This window comes from Engraulis encrasicolus, chromosome 10 (assembly GCF_034702125.1).
Source record: "Engraulis encrasicolus isolate BLACKSEA-1 chromosome 10, IST_EnEncr_1.0, whole genome shotgun sequence".
In the NCBI taxonomy this organism is placed as follows: domain Eukaryota; kingdom Metazoa; phylum Chordata; class Actinopteri; order Clupeiformes; family Engraulidae; genus Engraulis; species Engraulis encrasicolus.
This window is the reverse complement of record NC_085866.1, coordinates 36115338-36135337: the sequence shown is the minus strand read 5'-3', so window position 1 is coordinate 36135337 and position 20000 is coordinate 36115338. Positions and strand designations below refer to the sequence as shown.

Genomic DNA, 20000 nt, shown 5'->3' with positions numbered 1-20000 from the left:
GCAACACTAGGTTTACAAGACTATGTACACAAAACTGGAGTACACCGCAATGAATAGCTTCCCCACTGGTTACCACGACGAAACTTCTCAGTCAAATTAATAACATATCCGCATTTCGAAATGAAATCAACTACTGTAGCCTACTGACAGGGGGTTCACCCAATCACAAGTCGGAGCTCCAGTCTCCGGTCCCTCCCCCCTCCTCTCTCTTCTCCATTCACTCCCAGTGAGGCTCAGTCTCAAAATCAAAAAAAATTCACGGCAATAGCCAATGACCGTTTAGCATTTTGCCATTGAAAAGGCGTATAATCCCACATGCCATTGAAGTCCATTGAGACTCGACTCGCTTGCGTTGTCATGAGCGGGAAAAAAAACTCGTGCGAGCCTCGGGATCTTATTACAGATTGATTTCATCTCTAAGTTGAGCACATGCATTTTCTATGGAGCTGGGTCTGAAATAGCAATGTTATTAAGTCGTGTAAAGCATTAGTTTACATACTATTCTCCGTGATTTTGGACAGGAGGCGGCGCCTCCCTTGTACTCAAAGAGGAATCGCCTCTGATCGATACAGTATAATGACTCTGTGTATCGCAATTTCTCGATTCGATACAATATCGTTACAGCCCTAACACCCACACAGACGCACAGGCAGAATAACTTGCACAGGCAAGCACACATACACACATGTACCTAAGTCACGCCCCACACACTCTCCTCACTCTACACATGCTTGACTCTTTCCACACTCAACATTCCAACACACATCACACACGTAACACAACAACCACTTGCCGCACTCAACACACTGACGTGTCCTAAAGTTGTCTCCCTCACACTCACCACCTCAAGACTTTTCTGCAATTTTCTCAACCTGCTTCTCTTTGTTAACAAAAAAAACACTCACTCTGTACTTTGCTCGACACGTTCATACCTCATTGCCTCAACTACCCAGTTTCTCCCATTTTGTCCTGTCTATTAGGATCCATCTTTACAACTACTTAATCTGCCTATTGGTCAATCTGTCTACCTTTCTGTGTATATATACCTTTTTTGTCTTCTGTATTTATGTATGCACGTATGCTACTTGACACCTTACTTTCCCCCTGGGATCAATAAATGATACTCTACTCTACTCTACTATAAATCTGTCTCTCCTCCGTCCTCTCTCTCCTCCTCAGATGAGGTGTTTTCTCCCGATGGCGTGTCCCCGTCGCGTCCCCGCGTGGCCCACGAGAGCCCCGACAGCCGGTTCTGTCGCAAGCTCTCCCCCGTGGAGATCTACTATGAGATGCGCACGCGACGCAACTCCCTGGCCAGCTCCGCCAGGTAAGCCAAACACTAAGCCTATACATGTACAGTAAGCCAGCCACTAAACCAGAAATACAGTAGAGCACAGGAACATGTCTTACCAGGAAAACAACAAAAGCTTAAATGTTTTGTTTAAAATACACAAAAGAGAGAAATAGGATAAGCTTTCTTCCATTATATGAGTGAGTTGCGGAAACATGCCAATCAAGCCTCTTTTACTCAGTCAATCAATCATTGTTGTGATTTTGCTTGGTACTGAATATAAATAGATTTATTCTCAGAGCAGAAGAGAGTGAAAAGCTTTGTGCATGTCGTTTACAAATAATTGTATGCGTGTACGTACTTGTTATCCTTACCATGATGTTGTTCTGTTTGGCAGCCCCAGTCGTTCCCTCCCCAGGAGTGTGTCCAACCTGGAGGGTAGAAGCGTCCCAGCCACTCCTCTCCTGGCTCGCACCGGGCCCGGCCCCATCACGGCACACATCAGGTGAGCTACACACACCTTATACCATGACCACATATTGTCACATGTTCCTTTCTGCACAGGTGACTTAACTGAGTAGCTGAGTAGGTGTTCTTTTTCATTGTTGCCGTTTTTATTGTTGTTTTTATTTTAGTAGTTCTTTTGACTATCACGGCATAAATAAACAATAATCTTAGCAGAAGTCATGAACAACACTTGGGAGGCTGGCAAAACAGGGAGTACATCTCTAAAAAACAGTTTGATAAACAGCACCACACATTGGACGACATGGTGTATTACATATAATCCGCAACACTGTGTGGATTACAGGCAGATACACGTATCTATGTGAAATATTGCTGGTTAAGTTAATCTTTGTGTTGCACTTGGTGTTGTGTGTTTGGAACAGACAGACAGACAGACAGACAGACAGACAGACAGACAGACAGACAGACAGACAGACAGACAGACAGACAGACAGACAGACAGACAGACAGACAGACAGGGTCATTGACCTAACTCCCTCTGGGGATCCAGGTAGCATTTAACAGTAAAACAAATATGCCTTATATTCATCATGCCCTTCATGTCCAACATGTCATTCCCGCCCCAGGTCAGAGGTATCCAAGCAGCAGTGGTCAGACAATCCCGATGCTCCCAATCATCACCAGCAGGTGGCGCTGCAGCCTCTGCAGTCCCATGACGGCGGCTCATCCTCGTCCTCCCAGCCGGGCTCCCTGGAGCAACAGGGCGGCGGATCCAGCAGCAGCAGCAGCAGCAACCAGACGCGCCGCAGCAACAGCTCCGAGGCCCTGCTCGACCGCACCGTATGCATGGACAACACCAACAACAACAGTGGAAGTGGCGGCAATGGCGGCGGCGGTGGTGGTGGAGGAGGTCAGAGAAACGGGATGCCCGTGAGGGGAGGTCCTTACAAGAGCTCGGAGGCGCTGACCGACGGACGTCTGAGACAGGCGCAGAGGGGAAGCCCAGACAGGCTGCCCAGCAACGGAGGAGGAGGACACCCCCTAGGAGGGGACCCCCCTGCTGCTAACCGCACGTCCGTCGGAGGAGGAGGAGGGGGTCGCGCGGGTGCCGGGAACTACAGCGAGATCCTGCTGGACTACGTATGGGGGAAACAGCAGCAGCAGCAACAGCAGAAGATGCAGCAGCAGCAGCAGCAGCAGCAGAGGATGCAGCCTCTCGTCAACGGCAAAGCCAGGCCCCGGCCAGAGGGCTCCTCAGGACCACCCCCACCACCACACCCCCTGCCCTCCCACTACCACAACGGCTACCCCCATCCCCCTCCTCCTCCTATGCTCACATCCTCCTCCAACACCTCCTCCTCCTCCTCTCAGTCCCAGCAGCAGCAGCCTCCGCACCTCTCAGGCGGCCCGCCGGCTTACAGCCCTCACATGCTGCGCGGCAAGCCTGGCGAGCCGCGGCGGGTCAAGGTGTCGCGCACCAAGTCCTGCGGGCCCTTCATCCCACTGCAGCAGCACCAGCAGGAGAGCAACATCCTGCTGTCGGCGTACCCCGGGGGGGAGAACAACCACCCGCCCCCCGCCAACCTCAACGGCTTGTCCCCTGCCGCTCTGCCGTACCCACAGCACCAGCATGGCGGCGACCAGGCTCCTGGGTCGCAGAACGTGCACAGGTCCCAGCACCAGCACCAGCATCAGCACCAGCACAGTACAGACTCCACTGCCTCCACACCAGACGACGCCACCCGCAGCCTCCACAAGGCGCTGGCTCTGGAAGGCCTGCGAGACTGGTACCTGCGCAACACCCTGGGTCACCCACCTGGGACCACGATGGGCGGCAGCAACAACAATAACGCCTCGAAGAACCAGGAGGGGGCGCCACAGAACTTGAGGCGGAGGACCACCAACTCGATGCACGGCTGCCACGGGTCTTCTTCTTCTTCCCAGCAACAACACCCGCCTCTCACCCACCAGCCAAAGTCGTTCCAGGGGGGCGACGCTCCCGCCGTGCCCCACTATAACCAGTGCCACGGCGGCTCGCAGCTGCCACATTCGCAGACCTTCCACGGGCACCCGCTTCACGGCAGGTTAGGATGGATTTGTTTTGTTTGTCAAATAAGAGACGGGTTGACTAGATAGGTTGATTAGACGGTCACCTAGAATGCCATATGTCTTGTGGGCACTATAATTACGACAAAAATATGAAACTTTACAAGGATAAAAATATTATTCTTTGGGGCACCCATATGGAGGTAGATCTGTGCTAGATCTGTTGTACGACATTATGTTTACTATTACTATATTCCAATTTCGAAATGAACAAAAAAACTAATCGTTACTCTGTACATACTGTGTGTGAAATGGAGGCAAGGGGGGTGCTCAATAGGACACCATACTGAGTAGAAGTGGTCCTGAAGAGGCAGCTTACCCTTTATAAGTGGCAAGGGTGTAGCCAGGACCAGATATAAATATTAAAAAGACTGTAAAGGGCCCTTTGAGATCAACAATCGTAATTATGTTAATTATTTATACGTCAGTACTACTTATTAATTGTTCTGAACATTATTATTCATAATATAGAGGCACAAACTTTCTATTAGTCCCTTGACTTTCAAACATTTTCACAATCTTTGCACAGGTTCACTTTGTATGTAGTGTATAATAGCACATATAGTGATAAAAAAGGCATTCTATTCTGTTCTGTGAACCGTTTTTAGGCTTTTGTTTCCATTTCAACTCATGCTAAGACATTTTGTGTGCTTTTTTTTGTTCCACACCATAGGTCAGTGGACCTATCTCTGTACCAGGACTCCTTCCCCTCCAAGATGCAGGAGCTGAACCTGAAAGAACCCAGTGTGGAGCGGCCCAGCCCGGGCACGTTGGTCTGACATCTGTGGAGTGCATAATATATGCACATCCAAAACAAAAACTAAAGCACAGACAGTATTTAACTACTGCGTTGACAGTACAGTAACTGGCAGTTGACTGACCGGAATGAGCCCTTTTGGAGAGCACTGAGCCTCCTGGACATTCTCAAACGGACTGAGAGGGAAGGACAATGTGGAGCTTTTGAACAGTAATATTTACTCGCATCACATTCCCTGAAACAGCACTGAAACTGTCTATCGGAAAAACAAACAAACTTGCTGGCCATGTTACAGTTTCCTTAATCAGGGGAACTGAAATTATCTTAAAGTTTATAAGCCAACTGCTACTAGTTTCGCAGTTTTAACACCAGAGTCAGAGTACTTAAGAGATTCCACCTAAACGTCTATCAAGAGTAAGAGATTTTTTAGTGCAAAGAGTGTAAGATAATGATTCACTCAGTCCAGACTTGGGCCTTTATCTCAGTATTAAAACACTATAGTTAAAAAGAAATGACATTACACTAATAACGTTATTGTATTCAAAAGGCACTACTGCCAAACCTGCAGCCACTGAAATACTTGCGAGTATTTTTTGCAATCATTTTTTATATATCTAAACTAAGTAATGCACCCACACTTCTCAGGCAGATGATTCTATCCCTATTTTTGAATATAGTATCGATATTTGCTGGCAAACATTTGAATGACAGCTTGCCAGTATTAAATAAATAATATTATAAAGCAATATTATTATTGTGACAAAATGTATTGAATACCAAAAACCACTAAATGCATAATGCATATCCTGGCTTATATTGTGGATTTGTAATATAAATATACATTGGTATGAATGTAGAATGATGAGCAACGTCATGGATTCATCTAAATTCAATAGTGTTAAAGCAGTCAAACGGATGACCTATATATTGCCTTGGGTGGCATATGGTAATGAAAAGGTTGAATGCATTAATATATCATTTTTGCCAGTTTTTCCTCCATCTTTCTGCAGAAATGTTATGTAAGGTTACTATATGGAGACTGTTGTGACTGTGTACACCACATGCCATGCAGGCAACATGTTTTAATAGGCTATATCAGATTATTAATGATAGGGTCAAGTTGATCTGTGGCTCCAGATCTCTATATTGGTGTGCATATGCAATACAAGCTTGGCCTTGCCTGCCTTACATAACTCTCTCTTCTGGCCTCAGGCAGTCGAGCAGTATTACCACCTGTATCACACAACAGCAGGAAAGAGGACACTTGTGCCAAATTAGGAACTTTGTTTTGTGATTTCCAGTATTCCCCCGTGTTTAATTTATTACTCATTTAGCAGCCATTTTGAGAAATGAACTTTGAGTGAACAACGAATTTGTAGAATTAGGGAAATGATTGTTTCCCTTGCCTTTGTAGATAATGGAAGAGAATATAATGTGAACAGCCCCCTGAATGCGCTTCAAGGATATTTGTTTCGTATTATTTTTTTGTTTGTTGTTTGTTTTTTTGCTAAGTCATCAGTGATTGTGTTTTGAAACTCAAAGTGCTCATTACGTTCTGGTTTATTTATTCTCATGTGGTAATAGGTAACCCACCCGTGAATTTCTAATCGGGAGAAATTAGTGTTTGGAAGAACACTACCAACATTGACCACTAGAGGGAGATATTTCTCAGTTTACTGTACATACAGCACGCCCCCAAGAAACCCACAAACCAGCCCTGTTTGATAACCCGAGGACAGTGCAAAGCCTGAATGGGTACAAACACATGTGGCCAAGAAGCAGAAAATGGATGCAGCGAAAAAAAATGTATTTGCCTGACAATGATTTCCCCTGCTGCTGTGTCACTCCAATGTGACTGTTCTTGCTTTGTGTACCACAAGGATAACCATCATGCCATTGGAATGTCCAATACGTGGGTAAGGGCTTTTGTCACTGTCAAGTGTCAGTTTCATTTCTAATTCATCTCTCTGTTTTATTTTTTTCCCCACTGTGTTCACATTTCAATCTCAAATGTATGTGGTGTGTCTGTGTGTCTGTTTTAATAAACCACAGTGTGAACGCTATACCATGTCAGGATGCCAGCTGTCAACCATTGTGCCTATCAGCTTCACTTCACCTAGTGGAAATGTCCATATGTCTTGGCATTGGGAAATGCATACGGCAGAGAAACTGTGTGTGGGAACTCACGTATTGTGTTATTGCATCATTCATGTGTATTTCTGTTCTTTTTTTATTAGGGGATTTCTTGACGGTGTAAACAGGGATGGGGTAACGATTGTATTGGCTGCCGTGGTGCTGAAACAACTGCAAATTATCCGGATTGCTGGCAAATCCACTGTAGATAATGATCTTCTATCTGTAATACCTAGTGAGTCGCTCTCTCCTTTGAACTTCTTCCTTCCCTCTAGCTGTTTGCATGCCGGTACAGTACATGTGCCCTTTCTGAACACCACCGTAGTTGTTTTTTATGGAACGGAAAAACCTCATCAGTGCCCCACACAGTCTGTCTAACCCCAAACTGAGCCGTAGCCTTTCTTCATCAACGTCCCCCATGGATAACCAGTTATGCCATGGGGAAAAGATACGTAGATAAGAAAACGTGCTTGGCTATACAAATATGATATGTGGAACAAAATGTGCCATATACTGTAAGTAAGCACTCATACTGTACACGTTTCATGTACTGCAACATGGAAGGTGTATGTGTGCCTTACTTGCGCGTTTCATAGAGATCTTTTTTCCGATGGGACCCCTCTGATAACCACAGTAGAGCTGGAATTACCTTCCACGCAGTGATCTTTACAGTGTTAATTCAACATTAGGACCAACTAACAGAGTGCTAAATTCAACCCTCTATGTGTTCAAGTAGCGCTGCATCACTCACTGTGCAGTCAGCCTCCACCTTCTTGCACCGTGTGCAAGAGGAATCCACGTTCTTTGGTGAACATTGGAGTGCTGCAGACTTGCTAGTGTCCGGTTGTTGCTTTATCCTCCTGGTCACCACCAGATGCTGCCGTGCTTGTCTCAGGACTACCGTTATGCTGCTGGGGGTTGGTTGTCTTCTATTGGGGTACCAGAGTCTACTCTCTCCTGTGGGACTCATGTAGTTAGACAAGGTCTTAGTATCCCTTCTCCAAGACATCCTCTGGTTTCCCCTTCCTCTGTGCCTGAAAACTCACAGGACGTCTCACATCACAAACATGTGAGAGGACGAGGAGGGAGGAGAGTAAAAAAAAAAAAAAAAGACGCAGTGTTATTGATGCCTGGTTTTACCAGACCAAGTAATTCAAAAGGAATGGTCTGGCCTGTCAGGCTAACAAACCTCTAGGGTGTATCTGACCCCAGAGTACTCTCTAAGTGTTGAATTAACTCTTTTTTTTACTGTGAGGAGGGAGGCAAGATGCTGTAGTTGAAGTTGGTCTGCACATGGTTCTTCTTTTCCTCCATTGGAGAAGAGAGGACATGGAGGCCCGAGACTGAAGGCCAGAGGAAACAACTGGAGCATAGATATTGAGATGGCCTCATACACAGTAAAAATGTCAGTGTTAATATGACTTTCAAAGAACTCCATTGAGATCATGTTTGATCCCACTCAAAAATAGTCCTTGTCAAAAATTAGTCAGTGTAACATTTTCATTTCATTTTACTCAATATTGTGTGAACATAAAAAAAGCTGTAGAGTTGAAATCATATCACTTGCAGAATTGTTTACCCTGACATTTGACACCATGATACAGTAATTTGACTCCCCACAGTGTTGTATAGGCTCTATCTGGATAAATTTACACTGAAACATTGACGCCACATGTTTTTTACTGTGCAGTTGTGGCAGGGGAAGAGAGGTTGACAGAATTTCAATCCTCTGTCATGTTGTGTATTGCACTGATGTGCCTCCCCAAGGGAGGTGTTGTGAGGGAGACTTGTGTGTTTTTGAAAGCACATTATTTGCCCGGCGACACATTCATTTCTCTTCTATGGCTGTCCTGTTATCTTTTTATTAAATGTGACTGTTTCCGTTCTGGTATTTTTTCTGTTTTGTTTTGTTTGTTTTTTCTCTCTTCAAATGTATTGTTTCCAATGTGACTATTGCTTGTGTCATATTTTTGATTGATAGCAATATTCAAATGAAGAAAAGGTAAATCATTTGTCATCTCAGTTCACAATTTCTGTGCTGTAATAAGAACAAGGTACCAAATAAGATCATTAATGTTCATCCCTGCATTGCAGTTGGTAAACAATACATGGTGTTAAGAGTCTCTGACTGGGCTGTAATTTATGTTTCAGGCTGTTGTGCTATCTAAGAGAATTGTTAAGAAAAGACACTTTTATATTGCCATCATTACTCATGTTAATGTAAATACTTTCATCTTCACCTTTTTTCTGCATTTTACTAAGTAAAGATCCACCCTTTTATGAGTGGGAAATGACTATCATATAAAGTACTATTCTCCTTTATTACATTGCTGTTCGTATCAAAAGTGAGTGTGTGCATGCGTGAGTGTGCATGTGCATGTTTTTTATGTCTTTATTTGAAACAGAACAGTGACGATATCAGGAAAATGGAGAAGGAGAGATGAGGGAGGACTGGGAAATGACATCAGGCCGGAATACGCTGGTCCCCAGCATAACTGTACAGTGCCGTAGCCTTTTGAGTCATGGCCAAGGTCAAACATGTTTTTTTCTGCTGGTAGGCAACTGGTACCACCATAAATAACAACATGGGGGGGGGGGGGTACAATATCCAGGATCTACCCATATAGTGTGTGTGTGTGTGTGTGTGTGTGTGTGTGTGTGTGTGTGTGTGTGTGTGTGTGTGTGTGTGTGTACTTGCACATATCTAAAGGTCTTTTTTTATTTCTGCATTAAAATATCAAATACAGTATAATATGCATATAGATTAGCAACTGAACCACAATCAACAAAAAACACAGTTGTCGTCTAGTGTCTCAATTTATTTAATCCTTTTAGATGTCCTGCTGAACAGGATGTGGGGTGTTCCAAGAACATGGCTGAGTGACAAAACTGGTTTAGAGAAAAGGGTAAACCTAACAGTAAAGAAAACGAGGACATTTAGATCATTTACAACTACCTCAAGGTTATCTCAACCTAACCATCTTCTTGGAATACCGTTAGAATTTGAACTCTCCCATGTTTCCCCCAGGCGTGTGACCCGTATGTCCGAATGATGAACCCATCCCAAGCGATGGATTCCATGCAGGCGAGTTATTCATTGCATCCCTTGCAGGCGATGTATGCATTGTATTCCATGCAGGCGATGTATTCCATCTTTGTGATGTATCCCATCCGTGTGGTGCAACCTGTGCAATACAAAAAAATGCCAAAGATATAGTTATACTCTTTGGCCAAACTAAAAAAAAATATCCACCCAGCCACCTCATCCCCAATCCCACACAGCCCCTCCTTTCTCTCTACACGCATGCACCCCAGCGCACCCCCCCCACATTCATTTTTTTTCTTTTTTTTCATTTTTATATTAATTGCATATAAATGAAATATATTTCATATTCATTTTTTTACACTAGGCGAGTTTTGTCTATACTAGGGTTCCCAAACTTTACCATAGCAAGGCCCCCCCATAGACCTGTATACTCAGGGCCCCCCTTAATGGGTCATGCCACATTATTTTTCCGTGCTTCCCCTTTCAAAAGCATAGTCTAGGTCTTGTAGTCAGTGCCCCAGTAGGATATACAAAATAAGAACAAACAATAATAGTAGTAATGTTCAGAGATAGAGTACAATATAATAATACAGTTATTAACTTATGGGAATATTGTTATTAAGTTTATTATAGGTTTATTTGGTTTATTTCCATGTACATTAGTTATTTAATTTATTGAAATATTTATTTTGTTTTGTGATGCCTTTCCTGCCCACCTACCATAGCCCCCCCCAGAGGTCCCCGGGCCCCCACTTTGAAAACCACTGGTCTATAGTTCACTATACGCTACGTCGCTGGCATACCATATTTGATGTGTTCACGAGGATACAAGTTGCACATTCTTCGCCATTTGAACCATAGATGACCCACTCATAGGGCCGCCCGCCCTTTTTCTTTTCGACTCGGAAGCCACAGCACAGCAGTCTCTTAAGGCCCATCCGAAGCCTCTTGGCCAAGCTGGGCACCTGATCTCTGGACTCCTCCTCACTTGCAATTTGCTCTGTGGAATCTACTGGACCACTGTGTGACTGATCCATAACAATACTGGTCAGATTGGGCTGCTGACCATCGCAGTCATCCTCACTTGTTGTTTGTTCTACATTTGTGACAGTTGTGGAATGCACAGGATAATTTTGTGATTGAGCCATAAGCTACTCAAGGAGCATCAAACCAAGCCCTGTTGCCCAAGAAGGGAAAGAGCACAGGGATGATTAATGCAGCTTTAGTAGAATGTACAACACATTAGGCTTTACCAAGGAGGTCTACTTACTGTATCATTGGGCTTTACATATTGAACATTCTACTTCTATTGCCTCTGGCTTTAGACCTACTATGACTGTGTGGAATTAGAATCTCAGAATTATGTCATGCTGTATTCCACACTTTGGTTTTAGTCACAACATCTGAATGAATGAATAAAAACCTCCATTGCCCCGAAGGTGATTTTTCTTGGAACACCTGGACATATAAACAATTACAACAGTACACAAAAGACAAGTCTAAAAACATATAACCAGTGTAGATTAAAATAAAATACTTGGAATAATAAACTAAAATAAATTATGGGAAAGTTAACCTATCTGAACTTAACTTATTTAACACAAAGGCACAAAAGATGTTAAGCCTATATTTGTTTTAAAATAAGGTAGACTGTACCTGAGTCCAGGCTGGCGGGGATTCATAGGGAGTGGGATGGATCAATTTGTCTGATCGTTTTTACTTCTATGCCAGTTATTTTAAAACCTAAATGTGTAATCCTGTCCAGCATGTGTCAGAAAGTCCACCTCTCCAACTCTGAATTGCAATCTGCATTCTAACCTAAAAAAACATTTCCCAGCACATTCACCAATACAATTACAGAGAGACACTCTCATTCACGCTGTTACCTCCTCCATGTCTGGACTATTGCAATGCCATCTTGCCAGGTCTGCCTAACAAGGTCCTGGACAAGCTGCAATAGGTCCAGAGCTCTATTCTTAGAACCTCCATCTTCAAAGTGTTCCATTGGTTCTCCATCAAATCACCCAATCCTCCTCCTCAACATCAAAATTCTCCATGGTCTGTCTGTCATTAGCCTACTTCGCTGCAATGCTGACCCTCTCAATCCCTAGCCTACTCCGCAAAGGTCACTGTGGTCCTCTTCCCAGGGTGAGACCTTATTCCAGCACAGGAGACCACAGACAACAGAGCCTTCACAGTGGCTGCCCCCACGCTCCGGAACAAACTATTACCAGCTCTATTTAAAAAAATAGGCTTACCTGAAAAACATGGCTTGGGTACGGTCAAGGCCCTATGTAAGCTTCTTCTTCATCATTCACTAATGTAGGATAGACACAAAGATCTTACTGTACACTCTTCGTCCAGGGTGCTTTTTTGTTGATTTTATTTTATTAGGCTACATGAATAGGTGGAACAATGTGATTTTGCATTACAAACTTTGTCCACAAAACCTACTCTGAGCAGACCAGTAAATATTAGTTTAATGTGGCTGCTTAGGCATGACAAGAGCATAGGGATAGATTTTGGAACTAGGCCTACCACTAAAATCACACACTGACTGGGCCTTTTTATCATATGAAGAATCAGGCTACTGTAGCCTACAATGACGCATCCCCACCTACATTTTATTGGTAGGCCTAATTTAACATGATTAAGTTGTTATAATGGTCTGAATTTAGTGCTGTGATCAATTTATGGAAGTTTGTTGAGGTCAGGCGCTGGGGACCACTTGGAATCCTTTGACCTACTTCGTCATCTTAGTTTGGATCCGCCCAGATTTATGGACTTCATGAGGACTCGTAGTAGCGGAAAAACAAACACACAGTGAAAGTGTTTTGATCGCATTGGTCATGACACGCGTTGAATTGGCGTATCATTATTGTACAGATGGAAGAAAATAACGTAAGGCGGTGACATGCTTTGATCTCCGAAGGAAGGCGAATTTGCAGGTCACTCAAAGGGACATGGAAGTGAAGTGGAGGAGAAGAGAAAAAAAGTTCCTAGCTAGTGCGGTAATAGCAAGCTGCTAGATAGCTGTTCGACAAGCTCATGGCAGCTGTCTTACATTTTAACTGTATCTTATTTCGTGTCGTTTGCTCTTTTCAAATGACTGTTTACTAGTTCCTTTGCACGGTTTGAGTTAGCGTGCTCGCGGAGATAACATCGATAGCCAGCTGAGTTGACCCTTGTCGCTACTCGCTAGCTAGTAGCCAGGTGAAGTTAAAAAAGGTTAACGCTATAACCTTGAACAAGTTTGTTTACATGCATTTAACAAAACGCAATCCTTTTTCATGATCAGAACTTCAGTAGTTCACGCGCATCACCCACAAGATGTTCAGGTAGCTGATGTACAGATTGTCTGTTGCGTGTTTTATGACAGTCGAGATAATGCTGAAGACCAAATGAGTTCAGACGCAAGTTTACAGTAGGACTGCTACACTGAACTGCTTATCAGGGGGTTGTGTGAAATTAGTTCTAGTCTATCCCCCTCTTTCTACAGCATATACATGATTCCCGTGTTTTATTTACTTGACTGACTAGTATTATTCGTTTTGTCAGTATATTCAAGAATTCATCCAGGAAGTACGTTTAGTGTGTCCATAGAACCATGTCAATCACGTATGTTAAGCTTCCACCACAGATCAAGAACCCCTCGGCGGTTCGGAAAGCAGCCTTGCTTTTGGTCGCCGCCTATGGCATCAAAAAGCTCTATCCTCACATATACGCCAAGCTCACAGGCAAAAGGCCAGGTAGACAGCCCTCGGGGCCCCTGTCTCTAGCTACCAGCACCAACGGGGTGCCCAACGGCCTGTCAGAAAAGGAGAAGCGCAAAAGCTCCTCCCCGGCTGTCAACCGTGAGTTCCTGGTGCGCCTCGGCCACCTGCTGCGCATCCTCTTCCCCCGTCTGGTGTGCAAGGAGCTGGGCCTGCTTGGCTTCCACTCGGTGGCTCTCATCTCGCGGACTTTCCTGTCCATCTACGTCGCGACCCTGGACGGCAGCATCGTCAAGACCATCGTGAAGAAGGACCCACAGGTAGGGGGGTGGGCGACGTGTCCTAAATGTATAATAGTCACGCACGCAGGCACGCACACACTCGCACACCCTTCCTATAATTTAGTATGTAAATGATTGCACAGCAGTTTCTTAATGGTTGCCATAGCACAAAAGGATATGGATGAGGAAAGGCTATGGCCTACCATTTCTATTATTGGCCTAATTAACTGTATTACACATCAAACTTGCATACATTACATTACACCAACACTGACGCCTTTATCCAAAGCGACTTACATTTATTCTGAACAGGAACTGAACAGTCTGATGTGAAAACAAATATCCTTATGGGACAATAAAGAATCTAATCTAATCTAAGTACAGGGTATTTGTTACAGTCCCTGAAGCAGGGTAGGGTAAGGTGTGTCCAAGGGCACTTCAGCACATTATGGAGAGTGGAAGGGTGGGATTTGAACCTGCAACCTTCTTATCCAAAACGCATCTCCTTAACTACAAGGCCACGGCTGCCCAGTATACCTAAACTGCACGTCTGTAATTGACCCCCCCCCCCTTCCTTCCCCGCAGGCGTTCGTGTGGGAGCTGACCAAATGGCTCCTCATCGCCATCCCGGCCACCTTCGTGAACAGCGTCATCCGCTACCTGGAGGGTCAGCTGACGCTGGCCTTCCGCACGCGCCTGGTCTCGCACGCCTACCACCTCTACTTCAGCCAGCAGACCTACTACCGCGTCAGCAACCTGGACGGCCGGCTGGCCAACCCGGACCAGTCGCTCACCGAGGACATGGTGATGTTCGCCGCCTCGGTGTCCCACCTCTACTCCAACCTCACCAAGCCCATCCTGGACGTGGTGGTGACCTGCTACACGCTGCTCCGGGCGGCCGAGTCCAAGGGCGCCAACACCACCTGGCCCTCGGCCATCGCGGGCATCGTGGTGGCGCTGACGGCCAAGGTGCTGAGGGCCTTCTCGCCGCGCTTCGGCAAGCTGGTGGCCGAGGAGGCGCGACGCAAGGGCGAGCTGCGGTACATGCACTCGCGCATCATCGCCAACTCGGAGGAGATCGCTTTCTACGGCGGACACAAGGTGAGGGTTCCTTTGCATTTCATTGTATGGCCATTGTTGAGTAGGACCATCTGAGAGGGGACAGGAAAGTAACCAGGGGTGGCAGGGGGCAGGGACTGCAGGTGTCGGGGAAACGACCGCTGACTGGCATTGAACTGCAACAGTCTGTGGCCTAGCCGTTTGAGCCACGGACAGAGCACAAGGTGAGGTCAATCATGTCTGAACATCACTCTTTGAATGTCTGTGTTGAGAGTGTCCTCTTTTTAGGGACAAAACTTAAGTGCAGTGTCAAAACATTAATGTCAATGTCCCTGTTCAGAGTGTCCTAAATGGGGGACACAGGGGTAAAGTAAGATCAACATCATTGAACGGCCCTGTTGTTGAGATTGACGTCTATAGGCCCATATTCTATGGAGGACACCGGGGCTAGATCAAAGATAAAATATAGACACTGAGATGACAAAGCAATTTACACTAGCATATAAACTCTGGACTTTTAAGACACGGGACATACAGTGTCCATTTGAATTGTAATCACGTAATCGGTTTATATTCACATTCTAAACCACCTAATGTAATCGGTTTAAATATTTAAACTGTTTACATTTAAGGGGATTTATTTCACTTTGTACATGAGGCATATTTAATCGATTTATGTGTTTACGTGTTATTGTGAACGGCAAGGGTTTCCTTAACTGACCGGTCAGGTTAACCTGAGTTTTGTTTGTTTTCCCTGGACAGTTAGAGAGCCAATAACTCTGTACATTGTGCACAGGTTATTCACCCACGTCGGATAGAAACATGCAGAGAAGGTAGAAGTTTTGTTTGCATAAGTTATGTCAGTTATTTGCTTACTTTACAGTATTTCCTATACTTTTTCCCAGTTTAGTTACGCAACTATTCTTCGCAGCTTTTAGCCCAGCTGCTGACTCCATATATATATATGTGGCCATGACCTGAGTCTTACACTGAGTCATGTGTTGCAATGCGTGCTATCTCTCACTCTTTTGTGCGATTGTCTTTTTGGCGACCTATTTTCCCTGGCTGTGGGGGTAGAGGCCTATTGAGGTCTTTTTAGGTCCATTCAGGCTCTATGCTCGCCTGAACTCACAGCGCCCTCTGCCACTACAAAGGAGCCCAGTGTGGTGGGGACGATTTCCCGCAGCCGGTCAGGTGGTCACTGGGACAACTCACACATTCTCACACACACACACACACACACACACACACACACACACACACACACACACACACACACACACACACACACACACACACACACACACACACACACAGGGGCTCGTCACTGTGTCATGTGCTGCTGCAGAACAAAGGGAGGAGGAGAGTTCTGGAATTCACTGATTAGCTGGTTGGCTACTTTGATCATAAAGCTTCAAGAGCTCCTCTACATTACATTACATTACATTATTACACTATATTGCATTTGGCAGACGCTTTATAACCAAAGCGACTTTCAAAAGAGGACATATTCAAGCCAACATCACAAGCAAATACAATGTGCACAGGAGATATACAGAACAATAAGTGCAGTTGCAGAGGGGTTAGTATTTTTTTTTTTTTATTTTTTTTTTTTTAAATAATTAAAGAGTAAATAACGAGTACACACACACAAACTAACTAAACTAAACATCATGTCAGGAGTCTGCCCTGGGGCAAGGCCAGTTCAAGCATTAGTCTAGTAGATTCTCTCGAAAGAGGAAGGTCTTCAGTTGTTTCTTGAAGGCTGCAAGAGATGTGCTTAGTCTTGCTGCCTCTGGGAGACCGTTCCTCTACATACACATGCATGCAACATCAAGCCATAACTTAACTTATGGTTTGTTTTTCAAGCATGATGGATTAGGTTAAGGGGTACTCACACTTAACACACAACTCTGTAGCTATTTTTGATGGCTTTTCAGTATTGTGTCATGAGGGCTTGATTTAGCTAAAACTTGAGAAAATGTGTGTTCAGACCACATGTTCTATTGCCTAATTTGGAACTAGCAACCCCAGATAAAAGCGTTTGACTTTCTACACACTTTCAAAGTCATGTGGGACACATGATTGAAATGTATTGAAATGAGAAGCTGGAAAAGCTGGTTATGGAAACAAGGGTGTAGTATGCTAAAGAAGTACCATATAGCCTTATATATCAGTGCAAGGGTTCACTAGCTTCAACTAAACATTAGTTACACAAGACGGAGCTAGAGGAAGAGAATAGAAAGAGCGAGTGGGTCATTTTAAATATCTGGAGTGGGACTTCAGTACACTTCGCTGTGGACCTGACCTGAGCTATGCACACCCACACTCAGGTTAAAAAAAGCCCAATAATGAAATAACCCACAAAAGACGACTGCAGGAAAGTAGGATTTCTTTGACGAATGTAGAAACGTGTTCTGTAGCTCGGGCCATAGACATCATACTGACTCAATATCGTGTAACAGTGTGCAGCAGTAAGGTACACCAACAGTTACTGGAATTGCCACAAGGCAGTGCATCGAGTGGTTTGTTCTCTTGCCCGTCTGCTTGACGCATGATGTACTGTATACATACTGTACAGTGCTGTGCGTATGTTTTTGCCCCCCTACTTATGACATTATTCTCTTGAAAATATATATATTCACTGAAAATGCATTTTTGCATGCAAACTGCATTTTATGTTTGCTTGGGTCAATATTGTTTAATGTTTACATTTGTTTGGTGATCTGAAAATGTGAAGTGTGCCATATATGCAAAAAAAAGTCAAAAATCAGTAGGGGGGCCAAAACATACACACGGCACTGTAGTCTACATTGATTGGTCCCCGACTAGACGAGGATCATTTACATTACAAGAAACTCCACCCTCTCTCCACGAACTGCCAGTTGTTGTGTTTACTGTAACCAAGTAAGCGCCTTTATAGTTTAACGGTCTGCGTGCTGAGAGACAAAGACAGAGCTATTTCCCTCAAGGCTATCAGGATTCAGGATCCTCAACTTGGACATGCCCGTAGGCCTGCTTGCTGAATAGTACATGTAAACAGTGCTATAATCCCCCACGGCCCAATCTACACGCTGCCAGTATGTAGGCATACATTGTCAATTATAGATCAGAGTGGGTCAATTATTTATTTCCCCCTTTCTCATTTCTTCATCTTTGTTTTTTTTGCAGGCATGAAGTTATTCAGAGTTCAAAGAGAGTTGTAGTGTGTGTGGACACGTTATTACTGTGAATGAGAAAAGCATCCATTTTACAGGAGATGTATTATTAAAAAGTCAGATGAGGGACTGTGTTGTTTTTAGCTTGGTGATGTAGTATGTGTGATCTCTTTCTATGGTAACATGCTTGCGTAAATAATGTACAATGTGAATATGACTGTTGACATGTAAACACAATTTAAGCTTTTACATAATATTGAGTGCGTGCGTGCGTGCGTGCGTGCCTGCCCGTGAAAGCCAACCTGGGAAACTTCCATTGTCATTGTGGCACAGCACTTCACAGCACACAGTGCTCACTTCACACAAAGAAATGGCCTTATACCTCCCCCGTGCAAGGGGGCAGCCTGAAACGGCGACCCAGGTGGGTGCTGCGGGACGGTACCACCATGCTCAGGGCACCTCAGTCATGGAGGAAGATGGGGGACAGTGCTGGTTAATTACTCTCCCCACCACCAACCTGGCGGGTCCGGAGTTGAACCAGAAACCTTTGGGCTGCAAATCTGACTTTTCTAACCACTTGGCCATGTGTGTGTTGTGTTGACAGGTGGAGATGTCTCAGCTTGAGCGCAGCTACAAGGCGCTGTCCTCCCAGATCAACCTGATTCTCTTCAAGCGCCTCTGGTACGTCATGCTGGAGCAGTTCCTAATGAAGTACCTGTGGAGCGCCTCAGGACTCGTCATGGTAGCCGTACCCATCATCACCGCCACCGGCTACTCCAAACACGGTACGCCAGTGTGCGTCTGAGGGAGGGAGGGAGGGAGGGAAAGAGGTTGTGTGTGTGTGTGTGTGTGTGTGTGTGTGTACCTGTGGAGCGCCTCAGGACTCATCATGGTAGCCGTACCCATCATCACCGCCACCGGCTACTCCAAACACGGTATGTGAGTGTGTGTCTGAGTGAGTGTGAGAGAGAGACAGGGGTAGAGAGAGAATGCTCGCACGTGTTGTGTTTGTGTGCTTGTGTGTGTGTGTGTGTGTGTGTGTGTGTGTGTGTGTGTGTGTGTGTGTGTGTGTGGAGCGCCAAAGGACTTGTCATGGTGACTGTCCCCATCATCACTGCCACTTAGTGCTCTAAACACGGTATGGATGCTGTTGTGTGTGTGTGTGTGTGTTTGTTTGTTTATTTTGCCTTGTCATGCTGACTATGCCCATCATCACTACTTCTGGATGCTCCTTACACTGCGTGTGTGCGTGCGCGCGTGTGTGTGCATGTGCGAGCGTGTGTATGTCATTGCTGATATTCTAGATAGATGCCCATCACTGCCACAGGGTACGGATATTATACACCTCCTGTATTGTATTAAGTGTGTGTGTGTGGGCGCTTTGCCAGACAGATTGGTGGGGGGCATGTGTGTACGTTTGGGTATGACTGTCTTTTCTGGTCTTAAGGAGAGATGGCCATTATTCATTATTACAGTCACAGGATACTCCAGTATATAGTATGATGAATACTGTGCATCTTGGCGGCCATTATTAAAAAGTGTGTGTGTGTGTTTGCTTTGTTATTATGTTGATAAAGATATTGTACATCTCCAGTAATCTGTATACATTATACATGTTTAAGTTTTTTGTCATTGTGATTGCCACAGACTAGAATCCTTGCAATTACCACAGAATATAGCTAGGTATGGTGTTTCCAGTCTGTCCATGTCAAGTCCTTCTACAGAAATGTGTAGTCGTATTCATTTCTTGATTATTTGCTCCTCCTGAATGCATACAATCCTTCTGGTATTCTTACTGGGATGCTGCTGCTGTTTGTTACAGTATGGAAGTCTAAGATAAGATGATACTGCTGATTTCAAGGAGCTAGCCTATCGTTGCAAATTGAAGACTTTAAACACCAATTGCTACAATGGAAAGACATGCTTGCCACAGCAGGGTTACTGCACATGTGCTGGCTATTCAGACTCTGCTTTACAATGAATGTAAT

The 20000-nt window shown here is 44.8% G+C and overlaps 2 protein-coding genes across 2 annotated transcripts in view; both read left to right on the top strand.

Annotated features, from left to right (window-relative positions):
• The window catches only part of ccdc120a (coiled-coil domain containing 120a), a 44863-nt gene extending 35819 nt beyond the window's left edge, over positions 1-9044 (top strand). Inside the window, exons 8-11 of the mRNA XM_063208737.1 lie at positions 1180-1327; positions 1689-1796; positions 2386-3843; positions 4539-9044. Coding sequence (XP_063064807.1) covers positions 1180-1327; positions 1689-1796; positions 2386-3843; positions 4539-4644 — 1820 coding nt within the window. The 3' untranslated portion in view covers positions 4645-9044. The remainder of the gene's footprint in view (positions 1-1179; positions 1328-1688; positions 1797-2385; positions 3844-4538) is intronic.
• Positions 9045-12577: 3533 nt separating this feature from the next.
• Positions 12578-20000, top strand: part of abcd1 (ATP-binding cassette, sub-family D (ALD), member 1) — a 32579-nt gene continuing 25156 nt past the window's right edge. Inside the window, exons 1-3 of the mRNA XM_063208736.1 lie at positions 12578-13834; positions 14381-14896; positions 18617-18797. Of these exons, the coding sequence (XP_063064806.1) occupies positions 13409-13834; positions 14381-14896; positions 18617-18797 (1123 nt within the window). The 5' untranslated portion in view covers positions 12578-13408. The remainder of the gene's footprint in view (positions 13835-14380; positions 14897-18616; positions 18798-20000) is intronic.